The 27,373-nt window shown below is 47.7% G+C and overlaps 1 protein-coding gene across 1 annotated transcript in view; it reads right to left on the bottom strand.

The window, feature by feature from the left end:
* Positions 1-27,373, bottom strand: part of LOC142311037 (heparan-alpha-glucosaminide N-acetyltransferase-like) — a 1,039,195-nt gene that overhangs the window by 606,894 nt on the left and 404,928 nt on the right. The window contains exon 9 of the mRNA XM_075349039.1: positions 18,179-18,209. Coding sequence (XP_075205154.1) covers positions 18,179-18,209 — 31 coding nt within the window. The remainder of the gene's footprint in view (positions 1-18,178; positions 18,210-27,373) is intronic.

Genomic DNA, 27,373 nt, shown 5'->3' on the forward strand with positions numbered 1-27,373 from the left:
ATGCAACGATATCGCTAACAATATGTCGTCGGGGGTCACTGAATTCGTCACGCACATCTGGCGTCGTTAGCGACAATCTTGCATGTGACACCTATGAGCGAGTGTTAACGACCAAAAATACTCACCTAATCGTTGATTGTTGACACGTCGTTCATTTTCACAAAATCGTTGCTGGTGCTGGACGCTGGTTGTTCGTCGTCCCTAAAGCAGCACACATCGCTACGTGTGACACCCCAGGAACGACGAACAACACCGTACCTGCATCCTCCGGCAACGAGGTGGGCGTGACTTTCATGTGGCTGCTCTCCGCCGCTCCGCTTCTATTGGACGCCTGCCGTGTGACGTCACTGTGACGCCGCACGAACCACCCCCTTAGAAAAGAGGCTGTTTGCCAGCCACAGCGACGTCGTTAGGAAGGTAAGTATGTGTGACGAGTCCTAACGATATTGTGCGCCACGGGCAGCAATTTGTCCGTGATGCACAAACGACGGGGGTGGGTGCTTTCACGAGTGACATCGTAGCGATGTCGCTGCGTGTAAAGCAGCCTTTACTTTAACAAAAAGTTGCCAGAGGAACAAGCACAATTCAGAAAAGGCAGAACGAGAGATGTAATTGCTAACATTAGATGGATGATAGAAAAGGCCAAAAATGATAGCATGGAGCTCTATGTTTCTTTCATCGACTACAGCAAAGCCTTTGACTGTGTTGATCACCAGAAAACAGTGACACAGCTTAGTTCAAAGCTGAGCAAGGAGTTAGACAAGACTGCTTCCCGTCACCATTTCTCTTCAATTTATATGCAGAAGCTATTTATTTGCTGAAAGAGAAAAAGAAATCAAAATTTCTGGACAAATCATCAGTAATCTTAAATATGGAGATGATACAACATTTATAGCAACAAACATAGATGAAATGAGGGACTTATTATGGAATGTCAAGATGGAAAGCTCAAACATGGGATTCCTACTCAATACAAATAAGACAGAGGTATTGACTATTGGCAGATATGACTGGGACACATTTGAGATGGAAGGCAACAAATTGGAAGTTGTAAAGAATTTCAACCTATGAATGATCACTCAAGATGCAGCAATAACTTAAAATGTCAATAGGAGAATAGCTACAGTATGGGCAAATCAACAACGAAATCACTGGACAAGATCCTCAAATCAAGGAACATTTCACTGGTGATGAAGACACGACTCTTACATAGTCTGGTCTTTTCTGTAGTCACAAATGGATGTGAAACCTGGACGATAAAGAAACAAGACAGAAGAAGTATCAATGCATTTGAAATGTGGTGCTGCAGAAGGATGTTATTAATACCATGGATGGTAAAAAGAACAAACAAATCAAATTTGAAACAAATCAAGCCAGACATATCACTCGAAGCAAGGACCACCAAGCAACAACTTGACTACTTTGGAAAAATCATACGAAGAGAGCAATGACTAGAGAAAGACATTATGGTTGGAAAAATAGAAAGAACAAGGAGAAGGGGAAGACCAGCAAACCAATATCTTGATACTATTAGGATAAAGGTGGAGAAGACCATGAAAGACTTATCTTGGCTTGTACAAGATTGATCTTCCTACAGAGCATTCATCCATCATGTCGCCATGACTCAAGAAAGAATGAAATGTTATCAAATTCTGTGTAAAAACTGTGAGCTCAAACTGCTCACTATACCCTTGGATACAATTTTTGAGGGGTGTAGTTTTCAAAATAGGTTTTGGGGGGTTTCTACTGTTTCTACTGTTAAGCACCATAGGGACCTTGCAAATGCAACATGCTGCCTGCAATATATTTCAACCAAATATATGTTACAGAAATCAAATGGTGCTCCTTCCCATCCGAGCGCTCCAATTTGTCCACACAGAGATTTCTCACCACTTGTTGGGTATCAGTGCTCTCAGAAGAAACTGGGTGACAAATTGCCACGATTTTGCCGCGTTTTTGCTGCGGTTTTTCCGCAGGTTGGTCCCTGCAGTTTTTTATGCTGTAACTGCAATAGATAACAGATAGATAATCGATAAATAGATAGATAGATAGATAGATAGACAGACAGATAATGGATAGAGGGAAAGATTGATAGATGAATAGATAGATAGATAGATGAGAAAGACCTATATAATGTCTCACCCCCCTGCATATTCTAAGCTGGCACCCTTTAGTGACTTTCATGTGCCACTAAAGCAGGGGTGGGGAACCTCCGGCCCACGGGCCATATACGGCCTGCCATGCCCTTTTATATGGCCCCCGGGCAGATTCCCGGGGGCGGCAGTGCTTGAGCCGCCACCGCCATCCTGTGCGGCTCTTTAAATCCGCTCATGTGCTGCTGTGCTTACCAATGCGTTCTCCAACTGGCCAGTGCCAGCGAGAGAGGACTAACTTTGTGGAGCTGGTTTAGTGCTCTCCGTTGCCCGCCCTCTGAGCTGCGTTCCCGCCCCTCGGCTCTCATAGCTACGTGCCGCCCCCCGGCCCTCTGAGCTGTGTTCCTGCCTCCCGACTCTCGTAGTTGCACCCTCTGAGCTGCGTTCCCGCCCCCCGTCCCTCTGAGCTGCGTTCCCGTCCCCAGCTCTCGGAGCTGCGTGCCGCCCCCCGACCCTCTCAGCTGCGTTCCCGCCCCCCGGCCCTCTGAGCTGCATTCCCGCCCCCCGGCTCTCGGAGCTGCATGCCGCCCCCCGACCCTCTGAGCTGCGTTCCCGCCCCCCGGCCTTCTGAGCTGCATTCCCACCCCCGGCTCTCAGAGCTGCATGCCGCCCCCCGGCCCTCTGAACTGCGTTCCCGCCCCTCCGACCCTCGGAGCTGCGTGCCCGGTGCCTGCTCTCCGGTGCCTGATCTCTGGTGCCTGATTTCCGGTGCTGTGAGTCCAGCACTGCTGTGTGTCCAGCGCCAGCCCTCTGCTGCTGTGTGCCCTGTCCAGTGCTTTGTGGCCCCCCTCCCCTCAGTGCTGAGTACGCCCCAATGCTGTGTATCACCCCAGGTTTGTGTGTCCCTCCTCCCCCCACTGATGTCAGGGCTCCGCAAGTGATATCTGTGCCCCCCCAGTGGTGCCTGCGACCCAGCCCCTCTTGTGTGGTGCCTGCGCCCCAGTCCCTCTTGTGTGGTGCCTGTGCCCCAGCCCCTCTTGTGTGGTGCCTGTGCCCCAGCCCCTCTTGTGTGGTGCCTGTTCCCCAGCCCCTCTTGTGTGGTGCCTGCGCCCCAGCCCCTCTTGTGTGGCACCTGCGCCCCAGCCCCTCTTGTGTGGCATCTGCGCCCCAGCCCCTCTTGTGATATGTATGTCCCCAGCCCCTCTTGTGATGTGCATGTCCTCAGCGTCTCTTATACATCACAGGAAGGGCGGGGTGCATATACATCACAGGAGGGGCTGGGACACATACATCACAGGAGGGGCTGGGGGCACATATTCACAGGAGAGGCTGGGGGCATATACATCACAAGAGGGGCTGGGGGCATATACATCACAAGAGGGGCTGGGGGCACATACATCACAAGAGGGGATGGGGGCATATACATCACAAGAGGGGCTGGGGGCACATACATCACAAGAGGTGATGGGGACACATACATCACAAGAGGGGCTGGGGGCATATACATCACAAGAGGAGCTGGGGGCACATACATCACAGGAAGGCTGGAGGCATATACATCACAGGAGGGACTGGGGACATATACATCACAGGAGGGGCTGGGGGCATATACATGTCCCCAGCCCCTTGTGTGATGTATATGCCCCCAGTGTCTCCTGTGATGTATATACAACGTCTGTTATGTGATGTATATGATTTACCAATCTTATCACAAAGAGTTGACTGCGCTCCAGACCCAGACAAAAATGAAAAAGCAACTGTGAGAAGCAACATGATTAGTGTCATCAAACATCACAGCCGCACCAGAGAGAAGCCGCTCCGGCCGCCACAGTAGGGGTAAATTAATTCATTGTTTGACCAAATATAGCAGCATCATTTTCACATTGATAATTTTGTGCGACCCCCGAAGGTTGGTAGAAATTTACAGATGGCCCCCGGCTGAAAAAAGGTTCCCCACCCCTGCACTAAAGGGTGCTTAGCCTTGTATTTAGCCAAAAAATAAATAAATAATTTAAAAAAAAAACGACGTGAGGTCCCCCATATCTTTTGTAGCCAGCTAGGGTAAAGCAGATGGCTGCAGCCTGCAGACCACAGCTGGCAGCTTCACCTTGGCTGGTAATCCAAAACAGAGGGCACCCCACGCTGTTATTTTACATTAAATAAATAATTTAAAACAAAAAACGTGGGGTCCCCCCAAATTGAATCACCAGCCAAGGTAAAGCGGACAGATGTGGTCTGGTATTCTCAGACTAGGAAGGTCCACTGTTATTGGACACTTCCAAGCCTAAAAATAGCAGGCCACAGCTGCCCCAGAAGTGGTGCTTCCATTAGACGTGCCAATCCTGGTGCTTCACCCCAACTCATCCCGTTGCCCTGGTGCGGTGGCAAATGGGGTAATATATGGGGTTGATGCCAGATGTGTAATGTCACCTGGCATCAGGCCTGGGGTTAGTGATGTCAAGCATCTATCAGATACCCAACATCACAAACCCAGTCAGTAAGAAATAAAATATAAACAAAAAAAAATTTATTTGAAAAAACACTCCCCAAAACATTCCCTCTTTCACCAATTTATTGAAAAGAACAATCAATTCCAGGTCCGGCGTAATCCAATAAGGGGGTCCCACGGCGATCCATACCATAGTCACTGTTCCAGTTAATGAAGAACAAAATGTTCCCCATTGGCTGGGAGAGCAATGCAGTGACCTGAGCTAACATCAATAGGTCAGCCAGGTCACTGCAGGGGATGACGAGCGCTGCCGTCAGGAGGTTAGATGAGATCATTACCAGCCGTGACGATCTCCTGCACTGCTGACGTCAGCGCTGTCACTGACTTCTATGCCCGCCGCGTTCTCAGTGGTATCGCGATAGCCCATGACTTCACCGCTAGTGACAGTCTCAGACCGCCCGTGAGACGGGCATAGAAGGCAGTGACAGTGCTGACGTCAGGAGATCGTCACAGTAGGTAATGACCTCATCTAACCTGACACCAGCGCTCGTCATCCCCGCGGCTGCCAGCACTGCAGTGTGAGAAGCTGCTGATGCTGCAGGGTGGCCAGACACGGACACTGCAGTGCAGGCAGCCGCGGGGCTGGAGCGGGACACAGACTGCACGGGTACCCGCTGGAGGTCACACAGAAGTGCTTCCGTGCGGCGTCCAGGGAGTGTGATGTGTGTGTTTACTATCTACTCCGCTTCCTCTTCCTGTCATAATGACATCACTTCCCTGCAAAACGCAGGCAGTGATGAACATTACCGCAGGTAAATCGCGGCTATACCAAGGGTATACCACACATCATTTGCTGCCTGCGGTATACCCGCGGTATTTTGCGATTACATTACAGTGACTTTGAGGTGACTTTGAGAGGCCGAGGTGACAGAAAATACCCAAAAGTGACCCCATTCTAAAAACTGCACCCCTCACTCTGCTCAAAACCACATCCAATAAGTTTATTAACCCTTTAGGTGCTTCACAGGAACCAAAGCAATGTGGAAGGAAAAAATGAAAATTTTACTTTTTAACACAAAAATGTTACTTTAGCCATAAAATTTTCATTTTCACAAGGGAGAAAAGAGAAAGTGCACCCTACAATTTATTGTGCATTTTCTCCTGAGTACGCTGATACCCCATATGGGGAAAAAATCAATTGTTTGGGTGCACGGCAGAGGTGGAAAGGCAAGGAGCGCCATTTGAATTTTTGAACGCAAAATTAGCTGCACTCATTAGCGGACGCCATGTCGGGTTTGAAGACCCCCTGAGGTGCCTAAACAATGGAGCTCCCCCACAAGTGACCCCATTTTGGAAACTAGAGTCCTCAAATATTTTTTCTAGATGTTTGGTGAGCACTTTGAACACCTGGGGGCTTCACAGAAATTTATAACGTTGAGCCGTGAAAAGAAAAAAATTTTTTTTTACTACAAAACGGTTGCTTCAACTAGGTAGCTTTTTTTTCCACAAGGCTATCAGGAAAAAATGCACCATAAAACGTATTGTGCATTTTCTCCTGAGTACGCAGATACCTCATATGTGGTGGAAATCAAATGTTTGGACACACGGCAGTGCTCGGAAGGCAAGGAGCGCCATTTGAATTTTTGAGTGCAAAATTAGCTGCACTCATTAGCGGACGCCATGTCGGGTTTGAAGACCCCCTGAGGTGCCTAAACAATGGAGCTCCCCCACAAGTGACCCCATTTTGGAAACTAGAGCCCTCAAATATTTTTTCTAGATGTTTGGTGAGCACTTTGAACACCTGGGGGCTTCACAGAAGTTTATAACGTTGAGCCGTGAAAAGAAAAAAAATTTTTTTTACCACAAAACTGTTGCTTCAACTAGGTAGCTTTTTTTTTCACATGGGTATCAGCAAAAAATTCACCATAAAATTTATAGTGCATTTTTTCCTGAGTACGCAGATACCTCATATGTGGTGGAAAGTAATTGTTTGGGCGCATGGCGGGGCTCAGAAGAGAAGGAGCGCAATTTGACAGCAAAATTGGTTGGAATCATTAGCGGACGCCATGTCACGTTTTGGATACCCCTATGGTGCCTAAACAGTGGAGCTCCCCCACATGTGACCCCATTTTGGAAACTAGACCCCTCAAGGAGTTTATCTAGATGTTTAGCGAGCCCCAAGGGGCACCACAGAAGTTGATAATGTTGAGCCATGAATACAATTTTTTTTTTCTCATTACAAAACTGTTACTTGAACCAGGTAGCTTTTTTTTCACAAGGGTATCAGGAAAAAATGCACCATAAAACGTATTGTGCAATTTCTCCTGAGTACGACGATACCTCATATGTGGTGGAAAGTAATTGTTTGGGCGCATGGCGGGGCTCAGAAGAGAAGGAGCGCCATTTGACAGCAAAATTGGTTGGAATCATTAGCGGACGCCATGTCACGTTTGGAGACCCCCTATGGTGCCTAAACAGTGGAGCTCCCCCACAAATTACCCCATTTCGGAACTAGACCCCTCAAGGAATTTATCTAGATGTTTGGTGAGCCCCTTGTACCCTCTGGGGCTCCACAGAAGTTGATAACGTTGAACCGTGAAAATTATTTTTTTTTTTTTTAACCACAAAATTTTTGTATCAACCAGGTAGCTTTTTTTTTTACAACGGTTTCAGGAAAAACTGCGCCATAAAACGTATTGTGCAATTTCTCCTGAGTACGCAGATACCTCATATGTGGTGGAAAGTAATTGTTTGGGCGCACGGCGGGGCTCAGAAGAGAAGGAACGCCATTTAACTTTTCAAAAACACACAGACGCGGTACAATGATCAGCCGCTGCAGGATGCACGGTCGGATGAGATACAAAAAGCGTTGGGGATACGGAAAAAAAAAAAGGTCACGCCAAAAATTGAGCAGGGATGCAGATCCGTTATGTGCATCCCTGATCAGCGCTTGGCGGGACGCACGGACGGACGCGATACAAAAAGCGTCGCAAATACGGAAAAAGTCACGCCAAAAATTGAACAGGGATGCCGATCCGTTATCTGCATCCCTGATCAGCGCTCGGCGGGACGCACGGACGGACGCGATACAAAAAGCGTCGTGAATACGGAAAAAAAGTCACGCCAAAAATTGAGCAGGGATGCCGATCCGTTATCTGCATCCCTGATCAGAGCTTGGCGGGACGCACGGACGGACGCGATACAAAAAGCGTCGCAAATACGGAAAAAAGTCACGCCAAAAATTGAGCAGGGATGCCGATCCGTTATCTGCATCCCTGATCAGCGCTCGGCGGGACGCACAGACGGACGCGATACAAAAAGCGTCGTGAATACGGAAAAAAGTCACGCCAAAAATTGAGCAGGGATGCCGATCCGTTATCTGCATCCCTGATCAGAGCTTGGCGGGACGCACGGACGGACGCGATACAAAAAGCGTCGCAAATACGGAAAAAAGTCACGCCAAAAATTGAGCAGGGATGCCGATCCGTTATCTGCATCCCTGATCAGCGCTCGGCGGGACGCACAGACGGACGCGATACAAAAAGCGTCGTGAATACGGAAAAAAGTCACGCCAAAAATTGAGCAGGGATGCCGATCCGTTATCGGCATCCCTGATCAGCGCTTGGCGGGACGCACGGACGGATGAGGTGTAAAAATGGACAGGATACAAGAAAAAAAAAAAAAAAAAAAAGTTATACTCACAGTACCAGGAGGATCACTGACCAGAAGAGCTGCAGAGGAACAAGAAGGCAGTGAGATGGACAGCTTTACAGGAGCAGCAGGCAGGACGTTGAACAGATCAGCAGAAGGACCCAGCGATGGAGGCAGATGTGATCGGGCCAGTGAAGACCTCGGACGACCCGTGAAGGCAGGTAAGAGGACGTCGGGGGGGAGCAGGGGGGGAGCAGAGGGGGATGGGGGGGGATGGGGGGGGGGGATGGGGAGAGGGGGGGCAGATGGGGGGGGCAGAGGGAGAGCAGAGGGGGCGGAGAAGCAAAAGCAGAAGGAAGGAACCTTGGAAGCAGATGACAGAGGAGGCAGGCAGAGCGCGTGGGGAGCAGATCGGGATGCCGGGGGGCAGATCGGGGCGTAGGGGGGGCAGATCGGGGCGTAGGGGGGCAGATCGGGGGGGGCACGGGCAGGGGCCTTCACGGGAGCGCGCAGGGGCCTTCACGGGAGCGCGCAGGGGCCATCGCCGGAGCACAATACTTACCATTGGAGCAGGCTCGGTGACAGCAGAGGCGGCGTCTGCGGCGGCAGCAGCGGTGGCGTGGTACCAAAAGTACCAGCCACACCACGCTGCAGACATGTTGGGGGAGGGTCCCCAGACCAGGACAGGCCTGGGGAGGGCGGCCACCTCCAGATCAGACCGCCCCACTGCACACTGATTGGAGCGATTGCGCGTCATAGCACGATCGCTCCAATCAGTGCTGCAGGGGCTGGGGGGCGACATGTTTGAGGTCCACCTATGATATGCTGCAGCAGCTGCGGCATCTCATAGCTGGATCTCACAGGATCGCACTAATTCCGGCATTATTTTTGCCGAAATTAGTGCGAACGATGTGGTTGGCGGTTCAGATTTGAACAGCCAATCACATCGATCGCCTATGGGGGGTGGCAATGCCACCCCCCCTGGGGTGAAGCAAAGGTCCCCTGCTGTAAGAAACAGCAGGGGACATCATTTGAAAGCCGTTGCTATGGCCACGGCAATCAAATGAAGTTTAGGCAGTAAAATTACGTCCCTGGTCGTTAAGTCACGTTAAAATAGGACGTAATTTTACTGCCCGCGGTCGTGAAGGGGTTAAGGATCTAAAAATTAAATTTTGAAAATTGAAATTTTTTCAACATTTTTGCCAAAATTACAATAGTTTCACAAACACAAAGACTTTTACATTGATGGCCTATCCTTAGGATAGGTCATCATTATTTAATCGGTAGGGATACAACAACTCTGACCCTGTCAATCAGCTGTTCCCAGTGCAAAAAGGAAATAAGCTGTTGTGGAGCTTCACATCACAACGCTGTCAATTGTATAGTGGAAACAGTAGAAAATAGGAGTACTAGTGCAGAAAACCAAAGAAAAAAACTCCTAAAATAAATGTTTATTCATGTTCAATATTAAAAATACTTTTTACCATAAAAGCATGATAACTTTTAAATAACTAGAATGTAGGCTGGTCACGTGAGGTGAGTGTGAAGAAATGGTAGAGCCGACTCGAGAAAAGGAGTGCTGATTGTCTCTACACTCTGGGTAAAACAACTTTAGTCGTTGTGGTTTTTACCAGGTAGTTGCCCTATAATTATAGGGAATATAGGGAAAGAATTTTCTGTCCCTCCCTTTCACCTACCTACCAGCGGAGGTGCACCATAAAGTATTGGGTACCCCCCGCTCCACGTTGGCTCTCCCTATTCTATCCCTGCGACCCGTCAGTCACAAGGAAAGCACCCACCACCAAAGAATTAATCAGTGCAAATAGTCACAAGTCATTACCAGAATCTGGCTGCCATAAAAATGACACCCATAGTATAACTGTACATATATATATATTTTCTGCACAGTCATACAAATAAATGATGCTTAATAGTGTAATCACATCAGATCTGTAAATAAATAAATAATATATCTTTACTAGAGTCTAGTTGTCATAAATATGACAGCTGTGATGAAACTGTACATATGTGCGTTCCTGCACAGTCATACAAAGAATGATATTAGTTAGTATAATCACATGGAATCTAAGATAGATAATAGTAGAAAATCCCAACAGGAATGACTTATCTGCTAGGATCAACCAGTAGCAAGTCCCGACGCGTTTCCCCCCTATATTTATCTTAGGGGTTCATCAGGGAAAGAACTAAAGATTTCATGTCCGATTCAACAGATTTCTTTCTAGACAAAAAGATATTATATTTCCAAAATAAGATATAATGTAATGTCCAAGGCTTGCATACATTCTCAGAGATAAGACAGCACTTTAACAATTGGATGATGTGAGGTCACATACCTTAGTTAGTCTAACAGTCCTAAGACAGCACTTTAAGGCTCTGTACACACGTTGCGTTTTTTACCGCGGAAACGCTGCGTTTAGAACCGCAGCGTTTCAGTGGCAAATTGCATGCGTTCAGCTTTCCCAGCAAAGTGTATGAGAAAGCCGAAAAATCAGTGCACACACTGCGTTTCTAAACGCAGCGTTTTGGATGCCAAAAATCGGTGTGGAAAGAAAAGCAGCATGTCACTTCTTTTGTGCAGTGTGGCTGCGTTCTCTTCCCCATTGAATCAATGATGTGGGTCAGAACGCAGCTACACCGCAGTGATCTGCTTTTTTGTTGCGGTCCGCGGGCTTTGTCGGCATACAGAACGCAGGCATTTTACCTTGAAGTGAGGTCAAGAGGTTTCCTGTTGACCTCACTTCCTGGCAAAGTCCTGGAAAGCCCCCGGTGTCGCCAAAGTGCCCGCCCTGACCCCCCTCCCGAAAATCCAAAATAGCCGCACGCACAGTAGCGCACTGGCCGCAACCTACTCCTATGATTTCTGTCGCATGTGCCTTGAGACATGCGACAGAAAAATGCCCCCCAGGCCCTGCCAGGTCACCCCCTATTCCCCCCGGTATTCCCCCTTGCCTGTCTGGTCGCAGCGCTGATCCCCCGCGGCCCCCTCCTCCTTCACAGCAGACGCCGGTCAGTGCGGTCACATGAGCAGAGCAGCTGACAGCCAGCACTGTGTTCAGAGAGCTGTGCTGGCTGCTCGCACTCTGCAGCTGTGACCCAGGGAGAGTGGGTGCAGATTTTTGGCACCCACTCTCCTCAAATGGAGGGTCTGCCCTCCTAGAAAATGAGGGATACGTTCCCTGAACGTGCCCCCATATTCTAGAAGGTCCAGAGCCGACGTGGGACGTCCAAATGGATTTCTGCGGACCCATTTTTTTCAAATTTTTTGATTAAATTGGTGAACGAGGGTATGATTTGGGGAGTGTTTTTTCTAATAAAAAATTTTTTGTCATTTTATTTTGCTTTTGTTTACTGTCAATTAGTTATGTCTGGTATCTGATAGACGCCGTGACATCACTAATTGCTGGGCTTGATGCCAGGTGACATTACACATCTGGTATCAACCCCATTTATTACCCCGTTTGCTAACGCACCAGGGCGCAGGATGAGTTGGGGCCAAGCGCCAGGATTGGCACATCTACTGGATGCGCCACTTCTGGGGCGGCTGCGGCCTGCTATTTTTAGGTTTGGAAGAGTCCAATAACCATGGCTCTTCCCACCCTGAGAATACCAGACCCCAGCTGTCAGCTTCACCTTGGCTGGTGATCTAATTTGGGGGGACCCCACGTTATTTTTTTTTTAATTCTTTATTTATAAATAAAAAAAAAAAAGCCTGGGGAGCTCTCCAAATTGATCACCAGACAAGATGAAGCTGCCAGCTGTGGTTTGCAGGCTACAGCTGTCTGCTTTACCCTGACTGGCTATCAAAAATAGGGGGGACCCCACACCATTTTTTTCATTGTTTGGTTTTTTTTTTGGATAAATAGTAAGCTAGGCACCCTTTAGTGCCACATGAAAGGTACTAAAGGAGCCAGCTTAGAATATGCAGGCGGGGGTGGGACGTTATATATATTTGACATCCATTCATCCATTGACGCTTTTTTGGCTGTGTGCCCACAATCAGGTTTTGCAGTGGTTTGGGCGCTGAGTGTTTTCCCTGCGTCCATAACGCTGCGTTGTGCAGTAGAAGCACAGTGGAAGGATTTTTGGAGATCCCATGCCCACTGTGCTTCTTTTCTCCGCAGCATAAACTGACCGGTGGCGTGGCTTCCCGAGCCTCAGCATGTCAATTTATGCTGTGGAGACGAGAGTGCTCTCTGCAGGTAGACTAGAGCTAAAGTCTACAGCAGCCTGAACCCAAATCGTGGGCATGGGCAGCTGCGTTCTCCCGTGGACAACACTCACATCTCTGCAGGAAGGCTGACACTGTGTACTAGACGCCGTGTCGCTGGATCATGGCCACATAGCCTAAAAGTGAGAATATTGTTGCTACAGCAACATTTTGGGTGAAGTAGCTGTGGATTCAAAATGCTTAATATACTCCTGAATAAAATCCTTGAGGGGTGCAGATTCCAAAATGGGGTCACTTGTGGGGGTTTTTTGACGTATAGGTACCCAAGGGGCCCTGCTAATGTGACATGGTGCGCGAAGTTTATTTCAACTTTTCCAAAATTCAAATGGTGCTCCTTCCATTCCAAGCCCTCCCATTTATCCAAACAGAATGTGGAGAAGGAAATGACATCACAGATTTTTTTTTCCAAAGGTCTGTGTTCAAGCAACTTTATTAACACTGACAAGTCTTAAAAAACGCACCTAAAAAAACGCATGAAAAACGCATGCGTTTTCGATGCGTTTTTCTCAAAAAGCATTGTTTACAATTCTCCCCTCTGCCAGAGGGTGCGTTTTTTTCCGCGCTGAAAAAAAAAGCACCATGTGCACATAGCCTAACAATTGGATGATGTGAGGTCACATACCTTAGTTAGTCTAACAGTCCTAGTAACCATCAAAAAGACATCAGTGGCCCTTAGTAGGAGGCAAGTCGTCTGGCATGTGCTGACCGCTGGTGCTACAAGCACAGTAACCTCAAAGCGCCATCTGCAGCGTAGTGCAGCCTTCTATAGGAATCTCTGTCTTTTAAATGAGTGCTGTTTTCCCGCTTCCCGCATCCTGCCCCGTGACACCGGACCCGGCGATGGTGTTTTGAGGTTACTGTGCCTGTAGCACCAGCGGTCACCACATGCCAGACGACTTGCCTCCTACTAAGGGCCACTGATGTCGTTTTGATGGTTACTAGGACTGTTAGACTAACTAAGGTATGTGACCTCACATCATCCAATTGTTAAAGTGCTGTCTTATCTCTGAGAATGTATGCAAGCCTTGGACATTACATTATATCTTATTTTGGAAATATAATATCTTTTTGTCTAGAAAGAAATCTGTTGGATCGGACATGAAATCTTTAGTTCTTTCCCTGATGAACCCCTAAGATAAATATAGGGGGGAAACGCGTCGGGACTTGCTACTGGTTGATCCTAGCAGATAAGTCATCCCTGCTGGGATTTTCTACTATTATCTATCTTAGATTCCATGTGATTATACTAACTAATATCATTCTTTGTATGACTGTGCAGGAACGCACATATGTACAGTTTCATCACAGCTGTCATATTTATGACAACTAGACTCTAGTAAAGATATATTATTTATTTATTTATTTACAGATCTGATGTGATTACACTATTAAGCATCATTTATTTGTATGACTGTGCAGAAAATATATATATATGTACAGTTATACTATGGGTGTCATTTTTATGGCAGCCAGATTCTGGTAATGACTTGTGACTATTTGCACTGATTAATTCTTTGGTGGCGGGTGCTTCCCTTGTGACTGACGGGTCGCAGGGATAGAATAGGGAGAGCCAACGTGGAGCGGGGGGTACCCAATACTTTATGGTGCACCTCCGCTGGTAGGTAGGTGAAAGGGAGGGACAGAAAATTCTTTCCCTATATTCCCTATAATTATAGGGCAACTACCTGGTAAAAACCACAACGACTAAAGTTGTTTTACCCAGAGTGTAGAGACAATCAGCACTCCTTTTCACGAGTCGGCTCTACCATTTCTTCACACTCACCTCACGTGACCAGCCTACATTCTAGTTATTTAAAAGTTATCATGCTTTTATGGAAAAAGTATTTTTAATATTGAACATGAATAAACATTTATTTTAGGAGTTTTTTTCTTTGGTTTTCTGCAATTGTATAGTGGCTATGGATGAGTACTGAACATTTGGCCTCTATTTATCTGAATAGGGGCAGATGTGCAGTACCGGCCATAGCCACTAGACAGCTGTGCAGCTCAGCAACTGAATATGTTTAGCCACTGCTGGCACCAGGAACACCCCCACTAATCAGAAATTGATGACATATTATAAGGATAGGCAATCTTTGTAAAAGTCCCGGAACAATACCATTGAACACAAAGCCACCATTAGAAAACCATAACTATATTAACCCATGTGAGATAAGCACCAATGCTAAGCATAGTGCATTCAATATAATAAGAGATAATGATAATAAAGATTGTGTGCTAGTGAACAAGTATTAAGGAATCACCAAATAGATATTACAGGGCTATTCCCATGTACATAGATGGATATTGTCAGATAGTGCTTGTAAAAACAAGTAATTTTGTCATTTACTACTTATAAAATTTACGTTAGGCGTTCTTGAGATGTTAACACCTTTATTTTCTTTACAGCTTGTTTCCTAGGAGACTGACCACTAATGCTGTCTAGGTTGGGAGGATGAACATATATATGCCAGTAATTAGATACACATGGAACATATCGTCATGGGGTCAGTGATCCAATCAAGGGTGAAGGCATGATGAGGTTCCACATGAACATAATGCATCTGTCAAAATGTCACTTGTTAATAATTTGTAGTTAATATTTTTCTTTAAGAAATATCCAAAGTTGAATATTTTTTTTACATTTTAGAGCATTCTATTTTGTTACTATACATTTTATTTATTTCTTTACAACATGACATTAATGCCTGGGTGTAAAATGTACAGCCATCTGTTAAATTGGTTGTTCTGTTTAAATGCCTTATCAGGATCGCTGCTGCGTCGTTACATGGTCGCTGGTGAGCTGTCAAACAGGCAGATTTCACCAGCGACCAGTGACCAGCCCCCAGCCAGCAGCGACGTGTGGAAGCGTAACTAAGGTAAATATCAGGTAACCAAGGAAAGCACTTCTCTTGGTTACCCGATATTTACCTTAGTTACTAGCGTCCGCCGCTCTCACGCTGCCAGTGCCGGCTCCCTGTTCCCTGCACTCCTAGCCAGAGTACACATCGGGTTAATTACCCGATGTGTACTCCAGCTACGTGTGCAGGGAGCAGGCTCCCTGCTCCCTGCTCGCTTCAGTTCGTCGCTCTCTCGCTGTCACACACAGCGATGTGTGCTTCACAGCGGTAGAGCAACGTCCAAAAATTGAAGCAGGACATTCAGCAACGACCTCACAGCAGGGGCCAGGTCGTTGCTGGATGTCACACACAGCGTCAGCAACGGGACGTCACTGCTACGTCACAGAAAATGGTGACTTAGCAGCGACGTCGTTGTCGTCGTTGCTATGTGTGACACCACCTTAAGTCTGCAGGCACTATATGTGGCACTCTATGTGACTGCAGACTTACGAGTCCTCCCAGAGCACACACTGAGTGCTGTGAAGATTTGCCAATGGGTCTTACAGGGATTGTTCGGTCTAATTCCATAAGTCTGCAGTCACGGATCCGGCGTCGGATCGGTTTTATTCCTTATTGACTTGTATTAGCGCTGGATTGTGCCAGATGGCTTCGCGTTGCATCCGGCGTGTGCTGGATCCGTCGAAAAATCGTTGTCCGGTGGCTGGGAAGAACGCAACATGCAGCGTTGTTTTGGCTGCGGCGAAAAAAATGGACCATGCCGAATCCGACGCCATACGGCATGTTGTATCATGGAAGCCTATGGGCGCCGGATTCGGCATCATCTGGCATCTGCCAGAAACCAATGCTGGATCCGGTTTTTGTTTCTGGGCATGCCCAGACATTGTGTAAATAGTCTCTCTCTCTCTGTCGATGTGTCAGTCGGTATCTCTCTCTGTCAGTCGGTCTCTCCCTCCCTACTTTATACTCACCGATTACTGGCGCGGCGCTGCACAGCGATCACACTGCACTGGCGGCTTCTCCTGCTCTTGAAAATGTGGGCCGCTCATTATTCCATCTAGTATTCACTGCTTTCCCCGCCCACCGGCGTCTTTGGTTGCAGTTAGACGACCCCCACAGCTGTCTCACTGCAACCAATCACAGCCGCCGGTGGGCGGGTCTAATTCTTGCAGTAAAATAAATAATAAAAAAAAAACAATGTGCAGTCTTCCCCAATTTTGATACCAGCCAAGATAAAGCCACACAGCTGGGGATGGTATTCTCAGGATGGGGAGCCCAACCTTATGGTGAGCCCCCCAGCCCAAAATATATCAGCCAGCAGCTGCCCGGAATTGCTGCATCCATCAGATTTGACAGTCCCAGGACTTTACCCGGCTCTTCCCAAATTTCCCTGGTGTTGTGGCAATCGGGGTAATAAGGAGTTATTGGCAGCTCTTAGCTGCCACTAAGTCCAAGGATAATCATGGCAGGCGTCTATGAGACACCTTCCATGATTAATCTGTAGTGAAAGTAAATAATCACAACCACCAAAAAAGACTTTATTTGAAATAAAAGACAATAACACACCCTCTTTGACCACTTTATTAAAATCCCCAAATATCCCTCCAGGTCCAATGTAATCCACATGAGGTCCCATGACACTTTCAACTCTGCTACATCGGAAGCTGACAGAGAGCGGCCACAGACCATGATCACGCTCTGTCAGCTCCACGGAGCAACTGAAGTGAGTCGGGCTGTCAGCGGTGACATCACTCAGGTAATGACTGCATGTGTGCAGTGATGATGAGTGCTGTAGTGCCTGCGTGTGTGCAGTGATTATGGGGGCAGTAGTGCTGGTCTGTGTGCGATGATGATGGGTGCGGTAGTGCCTGTATGTGTACGGTGATTATGGGGGCCGTAGTGCTGGTGTGTGCGGTGATGATGGATTTGATAGTGCCTGCATGTGTGGTGATGATTGGGGCAGTAGTGCCGCAGTGTGTGCGGTTTTGATGTGGGCGGTAGTGCCTGCGTGTGTGCGGTGATGTTGGGGGCGGTAGTGCCGGTGTGTGTGTGGTGATTATGGGGGCGGTAGCGCGGTAGTGCCTGCATGTGTGCAGTGATGATGGGGGTGGTGGTGCCGGTGTTTGGTGATGATGGGGGCGGTAGTGCCTGGTGTATGCGGTGATGATAGGTGCGGTAGTGCCTGCGTGTGTGCGGTGATGATGGGGGTGGTGGTGCCGGTGTGTGCGGTGATGATAGGGGCTGTTGTGCCTGCGTGTGTGCGGTGATGATGGGGGCGGTAGTTCCTGAGTGTGTGCGGAGATGATGGGGTCTCTCTCTCTCTTTCTCTCTCTCTCTCTTTCCCTTTGGCATGAAAAAGGAAAAAAAAAACGGATCAGTTTTTTACCGAATCCGTCGCATCAGTTTTTACACAATCTGCGACGGATCCGTTGCATCAGGCACAAACCGGATTGTGCCTGACGGCAAAAAACGGATGTGTAAAACCAGCCTTAGGAATCCTACCATTCCATGGACTGTGCACTGTGTGGATTCACTGTTTTCAGAGCTTGGAATGGAGGTCATGTGGCCACTATGTGCAATAGGCATAAACCCAGCCAGGATCCAACTAGAAGGGTGTGGTCTTGCTTAATACAAGTCAGATTCTAACCTGGAGTATGCAAATAGCATATGACTTGGCATGTCTGATTTCTGATTGCTGATACTTTTGTTTCCCGGGAGATATAAGAGATAGCAGTCAGCTGTTTATTGTGAATGGGGGGGTTACAGTCTAGCTAAAATATTATTATTAGATAGTAATTAAACTTTGTTAGACTTTGGGAGATCAGTGAAGGATATTTGTATGATGCTTCAGCTACTATTAGACAAGTGGTGTACTTACCATGGCATAACTAAATCTGCAACTGTTAATCCTGAAATAAATAAGTGCACTTTTAAGGTATATAATACACTACATAGGATTTCTTAATTTCTACAATAACTATTACATCTACTATGAAGTGACCAAAACAATATTAAAGGGAATCTGTCAGCAGTTTTTGCTATCACATCTGAGAGCTGCATAATGTAGGAAAAGAAACCCTGAATCAATGATGTATCACTTAGTTTACTCGGTCCAGCAGTTACTATGTCAGGTTTCCAGGTTTTCCAGTTTTCTTTTGAATGAGCTTGCCCTCGGTTAACATGGAGTTTACTGTTCTGTTGCCCTACTTCCTGTCCAGCTGCTTAAAAGGCCGCCTCTAAGCCTAGTCCAGTGCCTGAGTATACTGCTTGCTGTGTGCTCCTGCTTTGCTGCTGCTAATCCTGTTTGCCTTTGGATCCTCCTAAAGACTACCGACCGACCGACTCTGGACCTTACCCGGTTTCTCAAGCTGTGCCCGGATTCCGTCTGCCATCTTCGGTCAGCACTCTGCCCGGTTCTCTCTGGTTCGTAACCACTCTGGACATTCATCCCGTACGGACACTCCTGGACTTTTACCGCTTGCCCCTTGTGTCCCGGCTGCTGCGCATTTAGGCCTTCCGGGGTGATTGCCGGACAGTCCCTGTATAGGGGTTCGCTCTGGTGGTCTCCCTGGGGGAGTCCGGTGCGTGGCCCCGGGAATTCCCTTCGCTCCGTTTCGGGAAGGTATTGTGTGTATTTGTACCGCTGTGTTTTCCGTTGTGTATCTACCGTGGTTACATATTATAAAATATCTTGTACCAAGAACTCGTCTCTGATTGTCATTGCCCTACGCTATCGAAATCCTCAGAACATATATAAGTATTACATACTACCAAAATTTGTAATCCCGGTAAGTATAGCTGTTCCAAAAAGCACTAAATGAATCAAGAAAACCAAGCAATCAGCATGTGCCAGGACTAAAATAGTTATGACAATTATTAAAAAACTATAATCTTTATTGAGTACAATTAATAAAAACAATAGATATAGACAATCTCGATAATAGAGACACAGAATGGTTTAAAATTGGTGGGTGAGCAACTGTGGGAACCCCAAGAGCATAGGACATAATTTGCAAATGGTAAACATGCAATTAGAAAAAGGCAAGTGTGGTGCCCTGGACAAGCCAGGTCGTCACAGAACTACACCAACACACCCCACACCCCGGTTAGGCACACCGAAGCCAAACACAAAATCCTTGTTGCCTTCCTCTAGGGGCTGATGTCCACACCAGGGGGTGGGCCAGGCGGTTGGTCCCGCCCACCGAGGAGTTCACAGTCCTGGAGGCGGGAAAAGGAAGGAGATCAGATTAGAGTGTTGAAGTGAGAGGAAGTAAAGTGGTAGAGGAGCAGTCTGAAGGCGGTCCGGGTGTGTGGCCCAGACGGAACAGCAAGGTTGGCAGACGGTCTGCAGGAGAGGCTAATTGGAGCAAACCGTATGGACTGTGGACGGGCGGTGGCCCGGCGGTACCGGATCGGAGAGTAAAGAGAAGCCAGCACCATCCGGCAGGGCTTACGGACCCCGACAAGGCTAGGAGCCGCCGTTAAATTTGTCAAGTCTGTTAGCGAAGGGAACCTCCGGGGTTTCCCAGCAGTCAAGACCCGATTGAAGGCAACCGCTCAAACCGTAGAGGGAAACACAGTCACCGCCAAGGCTACAGTTCCCAGGGCCAGAGCCAACGGGCAAAAGGGGCTCCCTCAGCATCCATCAAAGCTGGGGAGCGGGTTACCGGTGGGAAGCCATTGGAACCGTAACACAACACGGGTGCAGGGAAAGGCAGTCACCATCAACCTGCCGGGAGGAGAAACACCGCAGCCGTCTGTGGGACCCGTCCATCCAGCTGTTTGTTTTACGGGAGACTTTGCATTCGTCATTGGCTGAGTGAGTACCACCGTGCCGTGTGGCACAGCGCTGCCCCCGCGACCCTGCACCTCACCAGGCCCCGTAACCCGCCTGCCATCCATCCCTACATCCCTTACCGGGCCCCGGGACAACCAACCCCCTACCCACGGAGGGAAGAACCAACATCCAAGCTGCTCCCTGTCATCGCTCCCGGGATCCCCGTCCAGAGCAGCGGTGGTGTCACCAATCTCACCACAACCGTGGGTGGCGTCACGGACAATATCCCTAAACCCAAAGCACCCCCCTTTCACTCACGGGCGAGGAACGCCGCTAGAGTCCCCGGGATCCGGCCCACCGCTCGAGCCACCACCGAGCAGCAGCAGCAGAGCAGCCGGACCCGAGCAGTGGGTGAGCGCAGCATCCCCTCCTCCGCCCGCGACACAAGCTATATATGAATAAAATATATGAGTAAAATATAAATGAATCCAAATGCCATTATATATAGATAGACATGCAGTTTCCCCATGAACATATATGTCATTTGTCCTGAGACCATAACCCTCATACTCAGGGTTTTACACCACCATCAATCCATAACCACAAAGAACCATTAGGGACGGTGTTTAACCTAAAAACTAGACTTTATTGAATCATATAAAACTATTAACAATCACATGTGTCAAACAAGAGATATCAGACTTAACACACTGGACATGTCAACATACCAACGTTATCACAGTAACCTCCACACTGCCGTCTATATGACAATATTCCTCCAATTGCCTGTGTCTATATTGTTAAGGCTTGCCTACATTCCCTGCAATAGCCACTGGGTATACATCCAATTGTATAGTTTATGCTGAAATGACACAGGTTAATTTATTGTTACTGCAGAGGATATTATACATCCCGAATTCATGAAGATTATTACTGAGCCCAGATGGGTAATCCAACTCAGATATTAAGATGAATCCTTAGTGATTCCACTGCAGGTAAAGTGACAAGCAGTACAATCAACGTCTATGCCTTAAACAATTACCTCCAAGGAGTGGCTGGAACAGACTACGGCAAATGCAGAGATACACTGACCTGACAATAATGTAAATTGGCGTGACCGTCCTTTATCCCGACACGCGTTTCCCACTTCTTCAATCTCACCACAACCGTGGGTGGCGTCACGGACAATATCCCTAAACCCAAAGCACCCCCCTTTCACTCAAGGGCGAGGAACGCCGCTCGAGTCCCCGGGATCCGGCCCACCGCTCGAGCCACCACCGAGCAGCAGCAGCAGAGCAGCCGGACCCGAGCAGTGGGTGAGCGCAGCGTCCCCTCCTCCGCCCGCGACACAAGCTATATATGAATAAAATATATGAGTAAAATATAAATGAATCCAAATGCCATTATATATAGATAGACCTACAGTTTCCCCATGAACATGCCTAGTGCAAATACCCTGGTAAGTACAGTATATCCCACAGGCAATCACAAGTAAAAATAAATAAGTTATGAGTAATAGCAAACTCAGCCACCAAACAACGACGCACATTTCACCAATGGGTGCAGCAGTTGTGACATAATCAGAGTGCTTTTTTGTAGGATGAAGCAGTGCTGAGAAGCTAACCCCGCCCACACCAGACTCTGTGTGTACAATGATCAAGACAGTGAGCTGCTTATTAATGGGGGGCATGGTGGAACAAAGGTTCCCATACCAGCTAGTCACAGGAGTAGAGTTGAGCGCGGTTTGTGGTTCGTGGTTCTCCAGTTCGCGGTTCGAGTGATTTTGGGGGCTGTTCTAGATCGAACTAGAACTCGAGCTTTTTGCTAAAAGCTCGATAGTTCTAGTTACGTTCGAGAACGGTTCTAGCAGCAAAAAGCCAAGCTAATTACTAGTTGGCTTTTCGCTATAATAGTGTAAGTCACTCTATGACTCACACTTTTATGAAATTTCAGCGTATAGTATGCGGGGACTGCGCATTAAGATCACTGCTGCTGGGATAATGGCGATCGCCATTTTTTTTTTTTTTCCCTTGTCTTCCTTCCCTAAGCGCGCATGTAGTGGGGCGGGCCAGCATGTCAGCTAATCCCTGACACACACACAGCTAAGTGGACTTTTAGCCAGAGAAGCAACGGCATGTGTGATAGGATGTCCATGTCACATGTCCCTGCATTATAAATACGGGCATCTGCCCGTCTGGACGCCATTATCTGCCTTCTGCGTCTGGGTGTCAGTCACCGCAGGTGCAGCTCCTGTCTCCGATACTGCTGTGTACGCTCTACACACAGCGCTATACAGAATAGGGATAGAAGTTACTTTCAGCCCTTGTAGGGGCTAATAACAGCAGGCTCAGAGCCATAGGTGACAGTCAGGTCCGTGGAAAGAGGTTTTAACAGATACAGATAAGAGCGTCTGTGTAGCTAAGCTCAGGGACTTCCTTGCTGCATTTCACCATTAGGAGGGATAAAAAGTGAGGCTTCCTTTCCTCTACACTGACCCACAACCCGGCCACTGAACCCTCCTGCCCTTTGCACACTCAAGCTCATTGTTACTAAGCCATTATACTAGCAAACACTGAGGAAACCTAGTGACATCCTAAAAGTGGCTGTTGGACTTCCATTAGTGTCCCACTAGTGCAAATCTATTTGCAGCACCTCTGCATTGCACACTCAAGCTCATTGTTACTAAGCAATTATACTAGCAAACACTGAGGAAACTTAGTGGCATCCTAAAAGTGTCTGTTGGACTTCCATTAGTGTCCCACTAGTGCAAATCTATTTGCAGCACCTCTGCATTGCACACTCAAGCTCATTGTTACTAAGCCATTATACTAGCAAACACTGAGGAAACTTAGTGGCATCCTAAAAGTGGCTGTTGGACTTCCATTAGTGTCCCACTAGTGCAAATCTATTTGCAGCACCACTGCATTGCACACTCAAGCTCATCGTTACTAAGCCATTATACTAGCAAACACTGAGGAAATTTAGTGGCATCCTAAAAGTGGCTGTTGGACTTCATTATTGTCCCACTGGTGCAAAGATATTTGCGGCACCACTGCATTGCACACTCAAACTCATTTTTACTAAGCTATTATACTAGCAAACACTGAGGAAACTTAGTGGCATCCTAAAAGTGGCTGTTGGACTTCCATTAGTGTCCCACTAGTGCAAATCTATTTGCAGCACCTATGCATTGCACACTCAAGCTCATTGTTACTAAGCCATTATACTAGCAAACACTGAGGAAACTTAGTGGCATCATAAAAGTGGCTGTTGGACTTCATTATTGTCCCACTGGTGCAAAGCTATTTGCGGCACCACTGCATTGCACACTCAAACTCATTTTTACTAAGCTATTATACTAGCAAACACTGAGGAAACTTAGTGGCATCCTAAAAGTGGCTGTTCGACTTCCATTAGTGTCCTACTAGTGCAAATCTATTTGCAGCACCTCTGCATTGCACACTCAAGCTCATTGTTACTAAGCCATTATACTAGCAAACACTGAGGAAACTTAGTGGCATCCTAAAAGTGGCTGTTGGACTTCATTATTGTCCTACTGGTGCAAAGATATTTGCAGCACCTCTGCATTGCACACTCCTGCACATTTTTGTAAAGCCATTTTAATTTAAAAGAGTGCTGCCAGTTAGTGGCATCCAAAAAGTCGCTGTTGTACTCCATTTGTGCCACACTGGTGCCAAGCTATTTCTAGCACCTCTACATTACACCCTCCTGCTCATTTTGCTACGCAAATTTTATAGCAAATTATAAAACTATATAACTATAGCCAACAAGACGGTGCCCAGTCTTCTATTATGCTCCGAAATAGCACACCACCATGTGTTGAACCCATTGCGGCTTTAGGCCAGAGGTAGGCAGGGAGAGGGCATCGATGCATGCCGCCACCACAGTTGGTAACGCAGAATGTTTAAGAACAGCTCCTGTCCTTTTAGTCCTGCTAGTGCAGCCCAGTGGCATAAACAGGTCTGCTGCTGCTGATGCGCCTGCTGTCCACAGGTGTGTCCCCTACGCACACGGACAGCATACCCAATGGCCCCTGTGTTGTTAACAGGGAGTTCCGGGGCTGGGTGGTCGTGTGGACCCTGTGACGCTAACATGGCTCCCAGTCTCCAGATCCAAGTGGTGTCTAACTCGGTTCAGGCTACTATTTGCTTCAGAGTCAACCTGCTCTGTATCCTCCACCTAACCTTCCAGTTGCCAACCTCTCCTTTTCCATCTGTGAGCACGGTGGACACTGAATGGCGATTGGGATATCTACCTTTCTCTTTCTTTTCTTCTTAATATTTTTTATATAGCGGTAACATAGTATATACTACCTTATCCAAATCTGCCAGTCCCACCATACCAGATGTTGTTTCTTCAGCAAATGTTAATGTTGCTCAACCACCAAACCCACGGACACAAACTTTTTTACCCTTTCCAACACACCTGTTCCCCTTTCCACCAGCATCTGTCCTTTTTCAACTCATTTTGTATATGACCAAAAATGTAACTCTGCATAGACACCGTACTCAACGCCGTCTCAGCACAGCAGCTAGCCCTCGGTCCCTCAGATGTGAACAAGTAAGACCATTTCCTCCTATCTATGAAAAAGCGTTGAGATTCCCTCTGTGCACCACTGGCGTTTAGTGGAAAAGCAGATGTAAGATTGCGTAACACCTTCTGCTAATACTCCTGCATACGTGCGTTTCTTTTTATGGCAGGAGTTATTTCGCAAAATTTTGTGTTGTACCGGGGATCTAACAGTGTGGCAACCCAGTAGTCAGCATGACTTGGAATTTGTACAATCCGAGGGTCATGTTGTAGGTAGTGCAGCAAGAAGGCGCTCATGTGTCTTGAGCATCCAGGAGTACCAAGTCCTTGGTGTGTTGGTGGCGGAGAGGTGAGAATCGTGCCTCCTTCCTCTTCCCTCTCCCCACAACCTCGCACAACCGAAATGCGAGCAAGCTCTCACTAATCTGCTGAGTCTTCCATGCCCATCGCCAGTTCGTCCTCCATTTCTTCCTGGGCTCCTGCACCTTCCTCAACTGTTTTGCTGATACTATGCACCCTTGATAATCCCTCTCCCCCACCGTACCATGACTGCCGCCAAGGTGCCGCTGACCGTCTGGACCTTGTAGATATTGTTATCCCTTCCACATATGACTCCTCCAGTACTTCCTCCCTTCCCCTTGGACCAACACCTGACTCCAAATAATGCTTACAGTGTGCTCCATCATGTAGATGACCAAATTGTCACGCTGAGAATGTCATCGCCAGTGTTAAACATCTGCGTCGACATTTGTAAACTGTGTAGAACGGTGCATATGTCCTTGATCTGACACCACTCCAGCAGAGTGATCTGCACCACCTCTGGATCAAGTTAGCCCAGGGTATACATCATAACGTATTTCAGCTGGGCTCTGCGGTGCTGCAATATGTGCAGATTCAAATTCCTGCGTGTCGTAACATCGCATTTCAGATGTTTAACCGCCAGACCTTAAGACTTCAGGAGCGATGAAAGTTGTTGAGCTACTGGGTGCGAACGATGGAAGTGTGCACATAGCGAGCGTGCCCGCTGTACAAGGCCATGTAGGCCGGGATGTTGTTTTAAAAATTGCTGGAGAATCAGATTAAACACGTGAGCCATACAAGTCACGTGTGTCACATTGGCCTGATGAAGGCACGCTGCCATGTTTGCATCATTGCCGCACACGGCTGTTAAGTCACCACCGTAGTACGCTACGTCAATTTGTACTCCTGTCGCAAGGTGACAACGTGTTCCTTTCGTGCATAGTGCTGATGATGGGAGAGGAGTCGACACCAGCGGCGCAGGTGGATGCAGGTTATGCTCACCCACTGGGCTGTGTTACCTTTACATATGCAGAACCAATGGCTGCAGGTGGTGGGTATCTCACAGATGAAGTACCATCATTCAGTTACAACCAATGGCAAGACACAACACCCTTTTTTAGGCCCCTCCTGTCTGAAGATCACTGCCAGACATAGCTATGAACCTCTGGTTACTGTTACCCCCAGTTTAGTTTTATGATTTTGTGTGCTTGTTACCTGACTACTTTTCCTGTTTGCTGTTTAGGTACCTCGTTGGCCGAATTGCATTTCACCTCTGCTTGTTTTCTGATTAAGTCCTGTCCCTCCCATTCTGTTCCTCTTCCTCAATTAATGTTTTGACCCTGCATGACTACTATTCTCTGGAACTGCAGCCTTCCACAGGTATTGATCAACTTGGGCCCTGTGTCATTCAAAATCACTGTATAGGGGTTAAAGGGTTTCAGGGTTCTGGGGGTCCAGCTTGGTGAGTGGGTTTCCTCTAGCCTATCCTTTAAAGCCCGTCTGAGTGTGTCGATCCAGGCAGGCATTACACCGTGCCCTCGACAGAAGGACATGTAGGCCGGGATAGTGTTTTAAAACTTGCTGGAGATTCGGATTCAACAAGTGAGCCATACAAGGCACGTGTGTCACATTGCCCTGAAGAAGGGCCGCAGACTGTTTAGCATCATTGTCACACCCGGGAATTCCCTGGCTGCTGGTTGAGTGGAGACAACCATTGATGAAACTCGGTCTCACTCTACAGAGCTAACCGTCCACAACTCCTCAGCGGTGTCTCATATTTCCCCTACATTTCAAAGTAAACATTTGACCACCTGATGGCCTTGAGCTCTGCTGCCAGCATAGTAAGGAGTTGTGTGGGATTCCTTGGGCGCAGTTACAAGGAAGGGTGGCCTGACCACACAGGGTTTGGGCTGAGGTGCAGGAACAACACGAGGTTGATGAGGCAGAAGCAGTGGAGGAACTTGCACATACAGAGGAAGGATTGAAACACACAACTCGTGGGGACGGAAAGACCTGTACAGAAGACACTTCTCCATCTATCACCATAGTTACCCAGTGCCCAGTCAGTGACATGTAACGCCCTTGTCCATGCTTACTGTTCCAAGTATCTGTGGTGAAATGCCCCCTGTCACACACAGAGTTTCTCAAGGAAGCGGTGATGTTGTGTGCGACCTGCTGTGTTAGCGTGGTCACCCCTTTCTTGGACAAGGAGTGGCAAATGGCCATCGGCTCTTGAAGCACTGCAATGGGCATAAGGTCTCGAAAATCCTCGGTGACAAAAGGGTGTAAAGGTAGTCTTTCTGTAGCCAACAAGTTTGAGATGCTGAAACTAAACCTCTTAGGCATGTCATGCACTTCGAAAATCATGTAAAAAACAGCGAGGGGACTCCAACCACAGTCTCCCTCATTGCCACTAATTGGGCCACACACACCCCACTTGACTGT

Source organism: Anomaloglossus baeobatrachus, chromosome 5 (assembly GCF_048569485.1).
Source record: "Anomaloglossus baeobatrachus isolate aAnoBae1 chromosome 5, aAnoBae1.hap1, whole genome shotgun sequence".
In the NCBI taxonomy this organism is placed as follows: Eukaryota; Metazoa; Chordata; class Amphibia; order Anura; family Aromobatidae; genus Anomaloglossus; species Anomaloglossus baeobatrachus.